At 39.0% G+C, this 15,335-nt stretch overlaps 1 protein-coding gene across 2 annotated transcripts in view; it reads right to left on the reverse strand.

Moving 5' to 3' along the window:
* AIG1 (androgen induced 1) overlaps positions 1-15,335 on the reverse strand; it is a 330,569-nt gene that overhangs the window by 48,862 nt on the left and 266,372 nt on the right. Inside the window, exon 4 of one of the 2 annotated variants that reach the window (XM_036766736.1) lies at positions 6,059-6,174. The exons of the other annotated variant lie outside the window; for it this stretch is intronic. Coding sequence (XP_036622631.1) covers positions 6,059-6,174 — 116 coding nt within the window. The remainder of the gene's footprint in view (positions 1-6,058; positions 6,175-15,335) is intronic. 2 annotated transcript variants of the gene reach the window in all.

Below are 15,335 nucleotides of genomic sequence, written 5' to 3' on the forward strand. Positions count from 1 at the left end.
ATAACATTCTGTCTAAATATTAATGGGAATAATTTGGATAAAGGGAAAAGAAGTTTGTGAGATGAGGATACAAATGTAAGGTTGAATCATTACCCCATAGATTAAGGCTGAGATTTAAAGTTACATTGTATCTATGTGGAATAAGGTCCTAAATGTTTTAAAGTGATATAAGGACAATTAGGTATTAATACAAATGGTGTAATTAATTACTGGAACTAAATCAGAGACATCTTCAGTTTGGGGAAAAGAATTTCAATGTAAGTTTCTTAGAGAGAGATAAGTTGTAGAATACTTTTGCATTACTATAGAGTATTAAATGTTTCTGTTCATTCCATGACCTAAAACATAAAATTAGTGCTTGAATCAATCATATTTATGTGGTTTAATTCTTGAAGTATATTTCATTAGAAGCTTGGGAGACAGATGCAAATGTATTAGAACAATACCTTACGATCGTAATGGGAAGATTTTATGAAAAAGGGAGGAAATGCATGCAAGCTATTTAGAGCTAGCTTTAAGGATGTTCCTTAAGCAATGTGAGATTATAGTCAAATCTTAAACTGATTATTGGAACTTGCTATTCAAAGACTTAATGGGACTATTAACTGACTGTTTTTTAGAGTCTAACTCCAGGTGTGAATATCAAGGAAGGCTGTCTGAGCCACTGACCCAAGATGTCAGCAGCCCTGTGGGGGGCGGTGGGGCAGGCATGAATTGCAGGTATGATTTCATGGTAAAGTTAAGAGGGCAACTGTTCACCATGTGCTGAGGAGGGACCCTCTTGTCTTGATCCCCTTAACTGAAACTTGGCACACTAAGCCTGGCTCAACACAGCTTGCAATTTGACATAACTTCTGCCTGGAGTTGACAGGAAGCTGCGGAAAATATGGTCCCCTTACTCTAAGTCCCTAATCTCTTGGTGGCAAATTTCTATAATCAGAGGGTTTTGTAAGTACAGTAACAAATCTGTTAAAATAATTGATTATGGAACATCTTAGATTGCTATAGGACTGGAACTAGTGTTCCTGTGTGTGGTTTTGTACAAATTAGGATCCTTTAATTCTTGGTAATGGGTATGGAGACAATTAGGTCAAGGGCTTTTGAGGATATTATTTAGGTAATATCAAACTTGTCTAAAGTTTTATTACAATTAATAATGTTAAAAGAATGGCTTGTGGTTTATTTTGTAAATGCCATCAAAGAAACATGGCATGACTAAAAGTTTGTGATGTTATCTGTACTGTGTTAAAACTTGATTATTTAATGTATTTATGTATGTACTGGAGCCTGTTGTTAATTCCTTAGCAAAATCTCATCCTCCTGGGGAGAAAATTAATAATGGGTTAATGTAAAATATAAGAAACTGGGTTCTGATGTGAATTTCTTAAACAGGACAATTGGTCAAAGTTCCAATTTTGAAAATGTAAAATGATTAGGGTATAAGGATTAGAAATGGTAGTTTGAAATTGTGCTAAGGTAACTTTTATAGGAGAATTGAAAGAAAGCTGGTTCCTACAAGAAGACAAGAAGAAGATGCTGAGATGCTGTGGAGATGGCTGGAACAAATACCAAGGACCAGAGGACTTCATTCACGATGTCCCCCGCTGGACAGCTGCATAGGAAAAGACTTTTTGAATCTTAAAGAGACAAATGCATTGTTGTTTTCTTTTGGACCTCTGTATCTGTATTTACAAAGGGGACTGCCCCCCTTTGATCTGTCAATGCGTTGATCAATCCTTCCCATATTTACTTAAAGGGGCAATAGTTAAGGGGAAGAATTCAGATGTACCATGACTGATGTAAGAGGCCTTCAATGAACAAATGAGAGGAAGGATTGAGTGGGATAGTGAAGCCCTCTCATGGAATCTGGATCTTGGCCTTTCTGTGAGTTGAGTGGAATGAATGGGGTGGGGTGACCTTTCAGCATGGCTCAGGGCTTCTGACTGACAGCTGGCCTAAGTTTCAAGTTACAAAAAAATCACCTGAACCATGTCCTCACCAAATAAGGGAAAAAAGGGTCTTTAAGAGTTTGGTATTGGCTAAATTGTACCTGGGGTAGTAGATTTCTGCATTTAGATTGTAAGCCTGAACTCCACCAATGAGAGTCAAAGGCCAGTGGTGGTGGGGCAGGGCCTTGTTTATGTTAGAGTATAAGGCTGGGTTCTGCCCTCTGGGTCCCACCTCTCCCTACTAATTGTCCATAGGTTCTGGAGACTTCCCTTTCCAGAGGGATCGTAATAAAATCTATTTCTACTTTCTACTTGAGAAGCCTCTGAGTTTAATTTTGGGTTTAGTTTTTGTCCCACACAGTAAGATCATAAAATCATACATTTTGAGGGGTGTGTGTGTGTGGGGAAGGGTCTTAGAGGCCATCTGAATCCAATCTCCTTATTTTACAGCTGAGGAAAGTGAGGTCCAGAGAGGTTATGTGACTTGCCCAGAGTCACACGACTAGTAACTGTCTGAGTCTGGATTTGAAGCTAGGTCTTCCTGACTCCAAGTCCGGGGCTAAATGGCAGCTAGGTGGTGCAGTGGATAGAACACTGTGCCTACAGTCAGGAAGACCTGAGCTCAAATCTGGCCTCAGATACTTACTAGTTGTGTGACTCTGACCCAGTCACTTAACTGCTGCCTGCCTCAGTTTCCTCATCTGTAAAAAGGGGATAACAATAGCACTGTCCTACTTAGGCTTGCATGAGGATAAAATGAGATAATATTTGTAAAGTGTTTGCCAACCTTAAAAGTGCTATGCAAATGCTGTTGTTGTTATTATTATTATTAATCCAAATTAATCCAACCATACCATGCTGCCTCCCAAGCAAGTTGAACAAGACTGTGGTGAACCTTCATCACCTGGCTAAGAGGTCTCTTTTACCGGGGAGGCAATGGAAAACCATGACAAATTTTTGACAGGGAAGTGATCTGACCCTACCCTTAGGAACGGTACTTTGGCCACAGTAAGAAGAATGGACTGGAGAAAGATAGACTCATAAAGTACCACTTTGCACTCAGTACCTGCTATAGCAAAATACACTAAAGAAACAAGAATTAGTTGCTGAAGATCAATTACTTAGATTGCTGAGGCAGCTGGTGGTACAGTGGATAAAGTCCTGGGCCGCAGAGCTGAAGAACTGAGCTCAAATCTCATCTCAGATACTGAATAGCTGTCTGACCCTCAGTTTCCTCAACTGTAAAAATAGGGATGAGAGTATCATTCACCTCACAAAGTTGTTGTGAGGATCAAATGAGAAAGCAGTTGTTTAAAAAAAAATTTAGCATAGTGTACATAGCACATAGTAGGTGCTATATAAATGCTTATTCCCTTCTCTTCCCTTCCCTTCCCCCAGAGGGTTAAATATTCTTGGGCCCCAGGTCAGCCTGGAGAAAGAGTTAATGGCAAAGAGGAGCAAAGAAAGCAGTGCTAGTCAGGGGCCTCCTTTTCCCCCTCTCCCTAGGTGTAAAGTTATCCCTAAGTAGTAAGGAAGATCTATTTATTTTGCAATTACCGAAGGATATGGTAATTTTCTGAAATTTTGGCGGAAGGTCCCAGACTTTCCAGTTACACCACTGGTAGGACATTAAAGGATTTCATATCTGGAAAATCTGGCTGTTGTTGTTGGGCTCGTGGGCACCCAAGATGAACTGGGAGGGAGAGAAAGCTAGAAGCTTTTTGGTAACAATTAAATCCCTGGATTTACATAATGTGACCTCCAATGTGTGGGACATCGTTTGGCTGTTGGCTTTGCTATGAATGCCTGGGGCAGAATACCAAAGGAAAAACTACACTTTGAGAACATTCACAGGACAAACCTGAGAGAACTAGCTGGCTAATGCAAAGAAAAGTTCCAAACAAATACAGGCTGGCTTAAGGAATATGCAAAGCTGGCTAGAGACCTCAGTTGGCCTGAAAAGAGTGAGTGATGCTTCATTTTACTAAGGGATTTGGGGGTCTATAATGAAGTATACATGGTATTTCCCATGGGCTTCGGTGCATAGTTTAAGATAGTCACACAGACAGGGCGGGAAAGTACATCAGAACAGAGTTCCTGAACCTCTGGGGCCCAACAGGACGCAAATGATTTGACAGCATATAAATGACTTTGCAGAAATACAGCCAAAGTTCCCAGAGTAAAAAATTTCCATTCCCATCCATATAAAAGACATGGCTACAAAGTAATAAGATTAATTTTCTTGTGTGGCTTGTAAACTGGTTCCCAAGAAGGAGTTTATAAAAAAAAATGTTTTCACCAACAGCAGCATCATTAGAGTAGGTCAATAGCCTCCCATGGCAACAACTTTGAGAATGCCGACTTGGAGGGATGATTTAAAATTTGTTTGAAATCTCATTATTTTTTAGTTTCACCTCATTTATGAGACCGTTACTCAGGAGAAATAAAAGTCTTTTGATGTTTGAGGATTCTAATCCTTTTAACTGCTCACACCTTCTTTCCAACCCCTCCCCCAAAAGATATATATATATACGTATGTATGTATGTATATATATGCACATATACACACACACACATACATATGTGTGTGTGTATATATATATATATATATACATTCATACATATATCTTCATCCCTGATAGAATGCAAGCTTCTTGAGGGCAAGGGCTATTTGACTTATTTCTTTGTATCCTCAGCATCTAGCACAGAGCCTGACATATAGTAAATGCTTAATAAATACTGTTGATTGACTCAAGAAGAGAGGGAGGGAAAAAAAGGAGGGGCAGAAGAGGGCAGGGTAATTAGGCCAACTATATGAAGAAAAGAATAAAAAAGGAAAAAAAGACAGCCTTCTTAATCCTTTCAATGAACCATGAACCAGAGAAAGCAGAAGATTTTATTACTCTTATATGGGCATAAGTGCCTGTGGTTTTTTGGGGGGAAATGGGGATCGTTGACTGGGAGTGGCCATAAACTTACTCAGGCCATTAAAAAAAAAAAAAAGAAATGCTGCTCCAAGAGCTGACTGTCTGGTGTCCTGGCAGTGAATCTCTCTTCTGTTCAAATTTAGGGCATTATGTGATCACTCCTTTAAACTATGTGAAGTATTGTGCTCAGCTTTATCATGTATTTCTGGGCTGGCAGGAACTGAATCTTTGCACAGCCAGAGCTTTCCAATTCACTTTCCAATAGAAGGAGAACACGCTTCAGTGACCTTCTTTGGCTGGGGATAAAGTACAACACTGATGAACCTGGAAGGACTTTATCTACACCTTCAAGCTCAAAGATGGTGAATTAGACCTCAGAACAAGAGAGTGCAGAGGGAGGTGCTAGAGGCCCTCCTGGGGAGTATTAACAGAAAATGTGAGTCAGAAAGAGGTCTCGATCATGAGCAAAAGGTGAACTACGTGTGGACCCAAAATATTCTGAAGAAAGCTGAAGAAGCTAAAATCCTTTTTATCGGGTAAGTCTTGCATCCCCTAGTTAGTTAGGGTCTAGTATTCCCCAAGATTACATGGGTAATTAAAAAAAATCTGTTCCAGGATGTATTTAAAAATCATGAAATATATTTACATTTACAAATTAATTCTGGAATAGATTCTAAACTAAACCGGGGAAATAGACTTTTTCAATTATATTAGACAGGATTTAAAGTGCTATGGAGGAAGAAATCATTAGCCTCTTCCCATTTTGGTTTCATAGGACAACAACTCCTTTATCAAAAAAAAAAAAAAAAGAAAGGAAGGAAAAGAGAAAAAGGAAAAAGATACACACACAAACACTAAGCAAAAAAAAAAAAAAAAAAAGGCCTTAAGTAATAAAACCAGAATCCAAGAAAAACATTTAGTTTGAAAAAAGGGTTGAAAAATGTAGCCTTGGAAAGACCACTGCTTACATGGGATTGTTCAACAAATTCCTGTTGTGTGAGGTTTGGCATATATTTTCTAAAAATATAAGCAACTGGGGAAACTAGACAAAGCCCAGGTCTTGGACCAAATGAGGCACGCAGTGTGAATCTGTTAGTGATTATATCCATAATGAAATATGTGCCCAAATTTAGCAGTGCAAAATCTAATACAATATGAAAACACAGCATGCACAGTCCTTACCATAATATATAGCCAACAGCAAAGGTGCACACGGCAGCAAGTCCACAGCTCCTGCTGGGATACTGATGATGCGATGTCCTCATCTCGATTAATATAAAGGGCAGCACTGTTGTATGCTAAAAAAACCCCAAAAAAACAAAAACAACCACCAGGTGAGACAACTCATTGTCACTACACCCGGAACTTTTCTTCAGTGGCAGCAGAAGAATCTAGGTTTCTAGCCAAATAAAAGCAAGGTAACACCAAAATATGGAATTCTAAAGAGATGAGATGGACTTGACTCCATCTATAAGGACATACATGATTCCACTGGTGTTGCACCCAGTCATATTCTATTACTCTGACCAACACAATGACCAACCATGATTCCAGAGGGCTGATGATGAAGAATGCTACTGTAAGTCAAGAACAAATTCCAAAACCCAAAAAAGTTTTAGAAAGAACTTTATTGTTGGTTCTGCAGAGGAGAGAGCTGGAAAAAGGTGAAGCTCCCTCTTGAGTCTCTGTGAGATTTACATCATACAGAGTTCAAATGAGGGAACCAGCACATGAACTTCCGCATAAAGGCATTTTGCTTGAAATTGTATATCAGCAGTTAAGTATGAACGGTCAATAAAAATGGGTGAAGCCAAATTTGGTAAACCCTAAATACAAGGTTTGGGTGGACCCAAGCATTTCTGGCATAGATCTCCAGCTTTCTGACCTCTACTGTAAGCTTTGGGTTAGACTAAGGGTGGGGAACCTGTAGCCTTGAGGCCACATGTGGCTCTCTAGGTCCTCAAGTGCAATCCTTTGACTGAATCGAAACTTCACAGAACAAATGCCCTTAATAAAAAGGCCTTGAGACCGCAGGTTCCCCACCCTTGGGTTAAATAATTTCTAGCCACATAAAGCTAGGTTGAAACAATATTAATCCATAAATAAAAAGTATTTCCCCCACACTACCTACCCTTTGACAAAGAGGTGATGGACTAAATATGCAGAATGAGATATATTTTGGATGTGACTAATTCAGGAATTGGTTTTGCTTAACTACATTTTTGTTTCTTTTTCTTTTTTTCAAGAGAGGGGGAAAGGTAGGAAGAAAAGTAAATGAATACTTATTGAAAAAAATAATTAAAAAAAGCTTACAGGAACCCAAAGAAGCCATTGTCCTAGGAACTGAAATCTGGAGAAAACATAGGCAATTATGAGTGGTCTTTTGAATTGAGTTAAGTGCAAGAGGCTTAAAACTGTTCCTAATCCAGGGTATAACCATTGTGAGCTTGTCTCACCCATTAGATTGTAAGTTCCTTTAAGGCAGGGACTGTCTTTTGCCTCTTTTTGTAACCCCAGTGCTTTACACAGTGTCTAGCACAAAGTAGGCACTTAATAAATGTTTATTGAATCAGACTGAATTATGGAGAGACATTTGGCAGTTTTAATTCCTTTCACCTGCTCATAAGCCAGGAGAGCATCTTTGTTTTATCTGTGGTGTGATGTTCCAGGGAGAAAATTCTGAACTTGGTGTTTACTCAGTGAAGTTTTTCAAACATTCATTGGTATTAGAGCCGAATGGAAACAGGTGGTAGGTATGCCTTGGCGAGCAAAAAAGATCTTTGGGAGATCAAACAGTGCAGCTTTGGAAGAATTTATTGTTTATTTTCATAGGAAAAAAAGAACGAAATTACTTGAGTAGGAAATAATAAAATAGTGAAAAACCTCTGGCTCACAGATGTAACAGTGCTCTGGATAACTTCTGAGTCTCAAAATATTAGTAATTAATGTCTGGCATTCAGAGAATGTCAGATTGGTAATACAGCACTTAGGGGAGTTTTCTACTTTTTCCTTCAGCAGCTTTTTGGTGGTGGTGTAGTTGCCTTTTAAACAGTATAATTGGCTTTGAAGGAAAACATGGGGGAATTTACATTTCTGCTGTTTTAGAGGTATGAACAGGCACAACCCATGATAAATAAGAAATTACAAAGGTGTGATTTAAATTTATAAGCAGAGAAATGTATAACAAATAAAAAGGGACCACAGAAGTGATCCAACGGATATCCTGCATCTTACATTGGTAACCTTTGTGATACGAGCAGAAGCAAAGAAGACTCCCAAAAAGTTGTGTAGACACCGCCCCGCGCCACCCCACCCCCCCAACCATGATGAAGTTATAGGAAGTCTATGGACAAGAGTAGCATAGAGCCAGGCATAGATGGATTGTGATCTACTCAGCTAGGGGGTACAATAGATATAGTGCTGGACCCGGAGTCAGGATGATATTAGTTCAAATCTGGCCTCAGACACTTAATAGCTGTGTGACCCTGGGCAAGTCACTTAACCTTTGTCTAACTCAATTTCCTCAACTATAAAATGGGGATAATAACAGTACCTACCTCTTGGGGTTGTTGTGAGGATGAAATGAGATAATGTCTGTAAAGCACTTAGTCATAGTGTCTGGAACATAGCATAGTGGGTGCTTAATAAATGCTTGTTGACTTGGAGAGAATGTCAGTATCATTGGTATCACAGATCCATTTGAATATTCGAGAACAGAGACACTAGTACTTTATGGGGATGTTCTATCAATATTTCCATTACAGACCTAACTATCTCATATTACCTGTACCTAGAGTTTCAAAAACAGGTTTAGGATGTCAAAGATTATGATAAATAAGAAAATTAATATCAAGTTCAAACATGTACTTAGAAACCAAGCTAGGCTCTCTCAGTTCTTAGGGAAGGGGCAAAAAGGAAAAGGGAAAGAAAAAAAGCCAAATTTGTGGAATATACTCTGGAGATCATGATGTTAAAGATTTTGGGGAGGAGGAGGGGTTCATCCTAAAAAAAGAAATCTTGAAATTCTACCTTGTGCGTCCAAAGGGCAAAACTGAAGGGAAAGTCACCCTATAGAGTCACTGAATATTAAAATTAGAAGAGATTAAACGAACAAAGATTTAGAGTTGGAAGGGATCCTCGAGGTCGTTTACTCTAACCCCCTCATTTTCCAAATGAGGAAAGCAAGTCCCAGAGAGATAAATGACTTGGTCAAAGTCATATAGCTAGTTAGTAGTAGAAGTGGGACTAGAACCAAGTTATCCTGAGTCCTAGTCCAATGTAATTTCCATTTCTCCCTTCTCTGATTTTTAATGAGTTCAAATAACCAATGTGAATATTCTTCAGTTGTTCAGGCAACTATCCAGCTTGTTGGCTGATGATCTTGCTGTCCTTCAGATTTCATAATTGGAAGGGACTTTGTATAAATTCCCTATGCCAAATAGCAAATCCACCAGGAAAAGGCAGTCAAAGTCTTCAAATGGACAAACAATTTTTACCATCACAAAAAAAAAGCTGTTCAAGGTACTCATCTTATCAGTTAATGAAAGTTGTATGGAGGAATTAGGAGGGTGGGAGACGGGTTTGGGTATGTAGAGGAATAGGGGAGCCCGTCCAAGTTCCTAGGAGCTAAAGAGTATATGAAGTTCCCAGGAGCTAAAGAGTATATATATATATATACACACATATATACACATACATACATACATACATACATACACACACACACACACACACACACATATATATATACACACATACTCCAAAAAAACAAGGTCATAACAAAAATTACCAGCCCCAGCCAAAGAATCCATCACAAAGGAACGAACATACAGTTTCTAAGTGTCTGCATACTTAGAAAGGCTGGTCCTTGGAACACACATACTATCTGAGACTCTAATTGAATACTTTCAAGCTTGGCAGGCCCTAAGAGAGTTTATGTTCTTCGGGTGTAGCTTTCAAGAACCCAAGGTCACTTCCACACTAAAATGAAGTAGCAGAGTGGGACTTATCTCTTATTACATAGATTGATAGAAAATTGCATACTATAGCCATTTCGAAATCATTGCTTGCGAAGAGGTTCTTTAACAGCCTTATACAGTTACTTAACTGTAACTTCAAGGACATTGTATGGTAATTGTAAATAGGCTAATTCAAACTAACAAAGAGGACTCTCCAAAGATGAAACAGACCACCTTGGAATGTAGTGGGTTCCACCTCCTGGGAGTTTTTTACACAAAAGGTTTATGAGCACTTGTTAGATATGCAATAGACGGGATTCTTGTATAGGTCAAGAGTGGAGATGGTTCCTGAAGCTCTTTCTAATTGAAATTCTAAGATAAGCATCTATCCACAGTCTTTGACCCTTTTGAATTTGTAAACTCTCACAGGAAAAGCTGCAACAGCTTGATGGGCTAATGTTATATATCTCTAGGTATCAGTATGACATCAAGAATTAACTCCAGATTTAGAGCATTCCATGGACACAGATCTCTTTCTCCTTCCAAGGAGGAATCCTCCGACTTAGTCACTATTTGGGGAGGAATCCAGGCTGTCACACCCAGAGGATGAACCAACTGATTGAAGGGGAGTGGAGAGAGGGCTACATCTGTATTGTGTGTAAAAAAAACAAAACAAAACAAAAAAAAAACCCAACCAACCCAAAAGGCTGTTGTTGTAAGACTTTCTTAAGGAAATCTGCTAGATTCTGCTTGCCCTGAAGAGGCGCTGAATCTGTTGCTTACTAATGACCCAGTTATCAATTATTCTTAAGACAAACAAAAATATTTAGAGGGAAAAAAAAAACTTGATCTTGATTATACGTTCTTTCATAAGGCACATTATTCTTCTGTGTAAATCCAGGTAGTTGAAAGAGTACCCCTGCACACAGCAAGTGCCCAGTAAATATTTCTTTAATTTCATCGAATGACATTTCAAAACAGCAATGTATTAGAAAAGTGGCTAGAATGTATCCAGCACTAAATTCCAAGTCAGGTAGACGATTATATCAAGCCCTGGTCTGCTAACCTCAGTCATACACTTTCTGGTTTCTAGTCGACTCAGACAAATGACTAATATGGATTCAATCAGTATAAAGAAGACTAGGAAGTCAAGGGAGAGTCACAACTGTTCCTTGTCTTGTTGACCTGCTGCCTAATTTCATCTTTTAAACTTCTTAAGAAAGGTGTTGGATTGGCAGCTGGAGATTATCAGGTCCTGGGTCTCTCCAGGATTTATAAGTAGCAATCTTGGTGCCTGGAGCAGGAAGCAAAAGTAGGACTACGGCAAGAAGCTGCAGACAGGCTCTCAAATCAGCTGTGTTTCAGGAATCCTTACCCTATCACCTACAGGAGATCTTAGAACTGCCATCTGGTAGCTTTCTAGTTTGCCTAACTATTCTTCCTAAGTAGTTGCTATTTTACTGAGAGAGTTAAATTTCCATCAGAATACAAAATTGCACAATTCTTAAAATAACTACATAAAATGTTTCTGTCTTCTAAATTTTGTTGCTCTTGGACAGAGACCTCTCCTACATCTAGCCCTGGTCTCTTTACATAATAATAACAATAATAACTTTTTTATTATGTGCCAGGCACTAAGTGCTTTACAATTATTTTCTTATGTGATGCTTACAACAACTCTGGGAGGTTGGTGCTATTATTATCCCCATTTTACAGGTTATGAAACTGAGGCAGATAGAGGGCAAGTAACTTACCCAAGGCTACACAGCTAATATGTGTCTGCAGGTCAAATTTGAACTCAGGTCTTCCCAACTCCAGGCCCACTGCACCACCAAGCTACCCTAGCTAAGGGTGACATTGAGATTCCAAGGTGGGTGACTAGGAAGATGATGGTACTCTTGATGGTAATAGGGAAATTCAGAAGAGTACATTCCAGGCACAGGAGAGAGTATATGCAAAGGCATGGAGGCAGGTGGTAGCTAGGCCAAGAGGTATATATTTGGCAGGTCTCATCCCAAGCTAGAAAGACTTTGAGTATGGGCCCAGGGATGGCAGTTTTCAAGGACCAACTGGCCTAAGTTCAAAGAGACTCATTACCAAGCGGCCCACAGATTAATGAATGACTTAGCCTTGGAAACTCTAAAAGACTATTTATTAAATCACAGGGGGCTGTAATTGTTTTTGATAAAAGAATATCTACACAGATTAAGTCATGTGTCCACAAAGAGTTAGAATCTCAACAAAGGATGATTTAAAGTGACTAGGGGATGATGCTTGAAAAAAGAAGAACCAGTCACAAATCACTGACTGAGCTCAATCTCTGGAAGAGCATTCTGATTTGCCAAGGAAATTGCAACTGATTGGATATGGGGCTGGAAAGGGAGGTGGGGCGGCACTGAGGGAGAGGGAAGAACTGAGGATGAGTCCAAGGTTTGGAATCTGAGTAATTAAAAGGTTGTTAGCGCTTGAAAGAGAAGTTTGGAGGAAGACTGGCTTTAGAGGGGAAGATAATGAATTCTGCTCGTGGTACATTAGTATCATTTTGACCTCAAAGAGTTTGTTCCTTGGGCATAATGGAGGGAAAGCTTGGGTTGGCCTGAGTGATTGGCCTACTGATGCTGTTCTGAAGGATGGTGACATTATAAAAAAATCTGGACTAACTTGGTGTTTGATAAAAGTAAGGGAAAAGAGGAGCTGGGATTCTGGCTGTATTGAAGCCCCTCTTCCCTCCCAATCAGAATAGGAAGCCACATGAAAGCCTAACTTACTCGACTTCCCCTTGATTTTCCCACCTTGCATCCAGCTCCTAAGAAGAGATGCCTTCTTCACCTTCCACTTTTCCACTCTCCTCTTCCCCCCCTCTAGCAATCACAATAGTGGCTATCCCCTTACTCCCAGTCTCTTCCAGACCCATGACATGCTTAACCTATGTTAACCCTATGTTCAATCACAGTATATCCCTCTACGACCAAAGAGAATGGACACATGGGGATAGGGACGGGATCAAGGGCAGAAGCAGAGAACAGAGAAGTGAAAAAGAAGTATAATGGTTGCTTGTGTTTTTAACACTTCAAGGTTTACAAAATACTTTCTTCACAACCCTGTGAAGGAAGAAATAATAAAATTGATATTTCTTTAGAGTCTTAAAGGTTTACAAACCAGTGAGTGAACTCACGATTTCATTTGATCCTCCCAAACAACCCCTAGAGGCAGGCATTGCAGGTATTATTATTACTACAATTTAACAAATGAGGAAATGGAAGCAAATCTTAAGTGATTTTCTCATGGTTACACTGCTAGTAAATCTCAGAGATGTGAGTCCCAAGTCTAACACTCTATCCAATACTATACTCACTGTGTAAACTTTCTTACTCCTATTTCAAAGATGGAATATTATTGAAGCTCAGGGAGGTAAATGACTTGATTAGGATCAACCAAGAATGATGGGGGTGGGTAGGTATATGGGAGGGTACTTAGGTGGTGAAGCACAGGGCCTGGAATCTGGAAGACCTGAGTTCAAATACAGCCTTAGAAACTTAACTAACCATGTGACCATGGGCAAGTCATTTAACCCTATTTATCTCAGTTTCCTCATCTGTAAAATAAGCTGGAGAAGGAAATGGCAAACCACTCCAGTATCTTTGCCAAGAAAATGCCAAATGGGGTCAGGAAAGGTAGGATATAATTGAAACAACTGAACAGTAACAACCGGTATATGAGTATGGTTTTATGTGGAATGTAGAAAACTTGAAAAAGGCCACATTTGGACCTCCCCACCCTAAGATGAAATGTAAATGTTTCTGGCTAAATACATGTTATTGTTTTTGTAATGTCATAGGAATAAATAAGAAATATTTGCATGTGGGGCTTTACTAGGTGCTAAGAAAACTCCCAGGCACAGTTATATTTTGTCTTAATTTGTAATAACAGATAGTATTTATCAGGTGCTTTAAGGTTATAAAGTACTTTACAAATATCCAAATAATCTCATACCCACTTTGGGAGAAATGGAGGTAGGTACAGATGCACCCATTTTACAGATGAGGAAACTTGGGCATATACGGGTTAAGTGACTTTCCCAGAGTCATGTAGCCAGTGAGTATTTGAGGCAGGATCTGAGCTCAAGTGTTCCTCACTTTAAGCCCCGGGCTCTATCCACTGCATCACCTAGTTTCTAATCTGTAAGTTCCAAGACAGCCTCGACTATGTCTCATAGTAAATAAGTTCTGTGTATACATATGACCAAAGTCAAATTATAGACCATATATAATTTGACACTGACTTAATGACATCAAACACTTGACAGGAGTAACTAAGATTTGGCCTGAAGGAACATCATGTAAGTAGAGTAGATAGCTCTGAAGTGGGAACAACCTTAATTCTCCTCTTAGAGATGACAACTAGCAGCCTGGGTAGCTCCAAGACAAAGGGAGAAATTCTGCTGTGGGCTTCTGGAAAACCATGATGCCTGGGGCTAGAAACCTGACTTCAACTAGTAGCATCCTTATTATTCCACTAATCCAGAAGATGAAACTATCTATATTTGTTCAGTTCAGAAGGTGCTTTCCCCTTAACTGTGGGGATACTCTTGTTGGGCTTCTTGTTTCTGCTCTTTTTGGTTAACACAGGACATCTTGTCTTAACAAATGAGATATTTTCTGATTTCTCCACAAATCAAATGCAGCTTTCTCCTATCATGGATACCTTACCTCCCTTTAGGGCTGAGATGCTGGTTTTATCTTGATTCTGGATCTTTTCTGAGACTGTCAAGGCATTTTTGCTACTGGTTTTTATAAGATAAATACCTATTCTCAGGATCATGTACATAGACCATTAACATTTCTTATAGGTAATCAAAGCACAGAGAGATAGAAGGTAGTTTCATCTACATAACCAGGTTCACAATGGTGATCTAGAAGTGAATAACTCTCCATGTTGGTGAAAATAACAATTAAATAATAACAAAATAAAACCTGACACTTACATAGTGCTTTAGGTTTACAAAGCACTCTATATAAATCTGCATTTGATTCCTACCATAACCCTGTGAAATAGTAAGTATTTTTATCTTCCTTTTAAATTATGAAATTTAAATTAAATTATTTGCTCAAGTTGCATGCAATTTCCAATCAATAAACATTTATTAAGAGGCTACTATGTGCTACACACTGTGATAATAGCTAGTAATATAAAAAGAGGCAAAAAACCATCCCTGCCCTCAAGGAGCTTAAATGGGGGAGAAAACATACAAACAAATATATACAAAGCAAGCTATTTCTAGGATAAATAGGAAATAATTAACAGAGAGAAAGCACTAGAATTAAGTTGCAGAGCTCCCATTTTCTAATTCCAGGTCCAGGGTTCCATCTGAGTGGCTAACTATAATCTGCAGCAAGAAAGATATTATCTACAACAGCTACTGGAAGGTAGATTTAAAAATTAAGATGGGTACAAAAACCCAAGAGATAATAAATAATGACAATGAAGAAAGGAAGGAGGAG

Source organism: Trichosurus vulpecula, chromosome 7 (genome assembly GCF_011100635.1).
Source record: "Trichosurus vulpecula isolate mTriVul1 chromosome 7, mTriVul1.pri, whole genome shotgun sequence".
Taxonomy (NCBI): Eukaryota; Metazoa; Chordata; class Mammalia; order Diprotodontia; family Phalangeridae; genus Trichosurus; species Trichosurus vulpecula.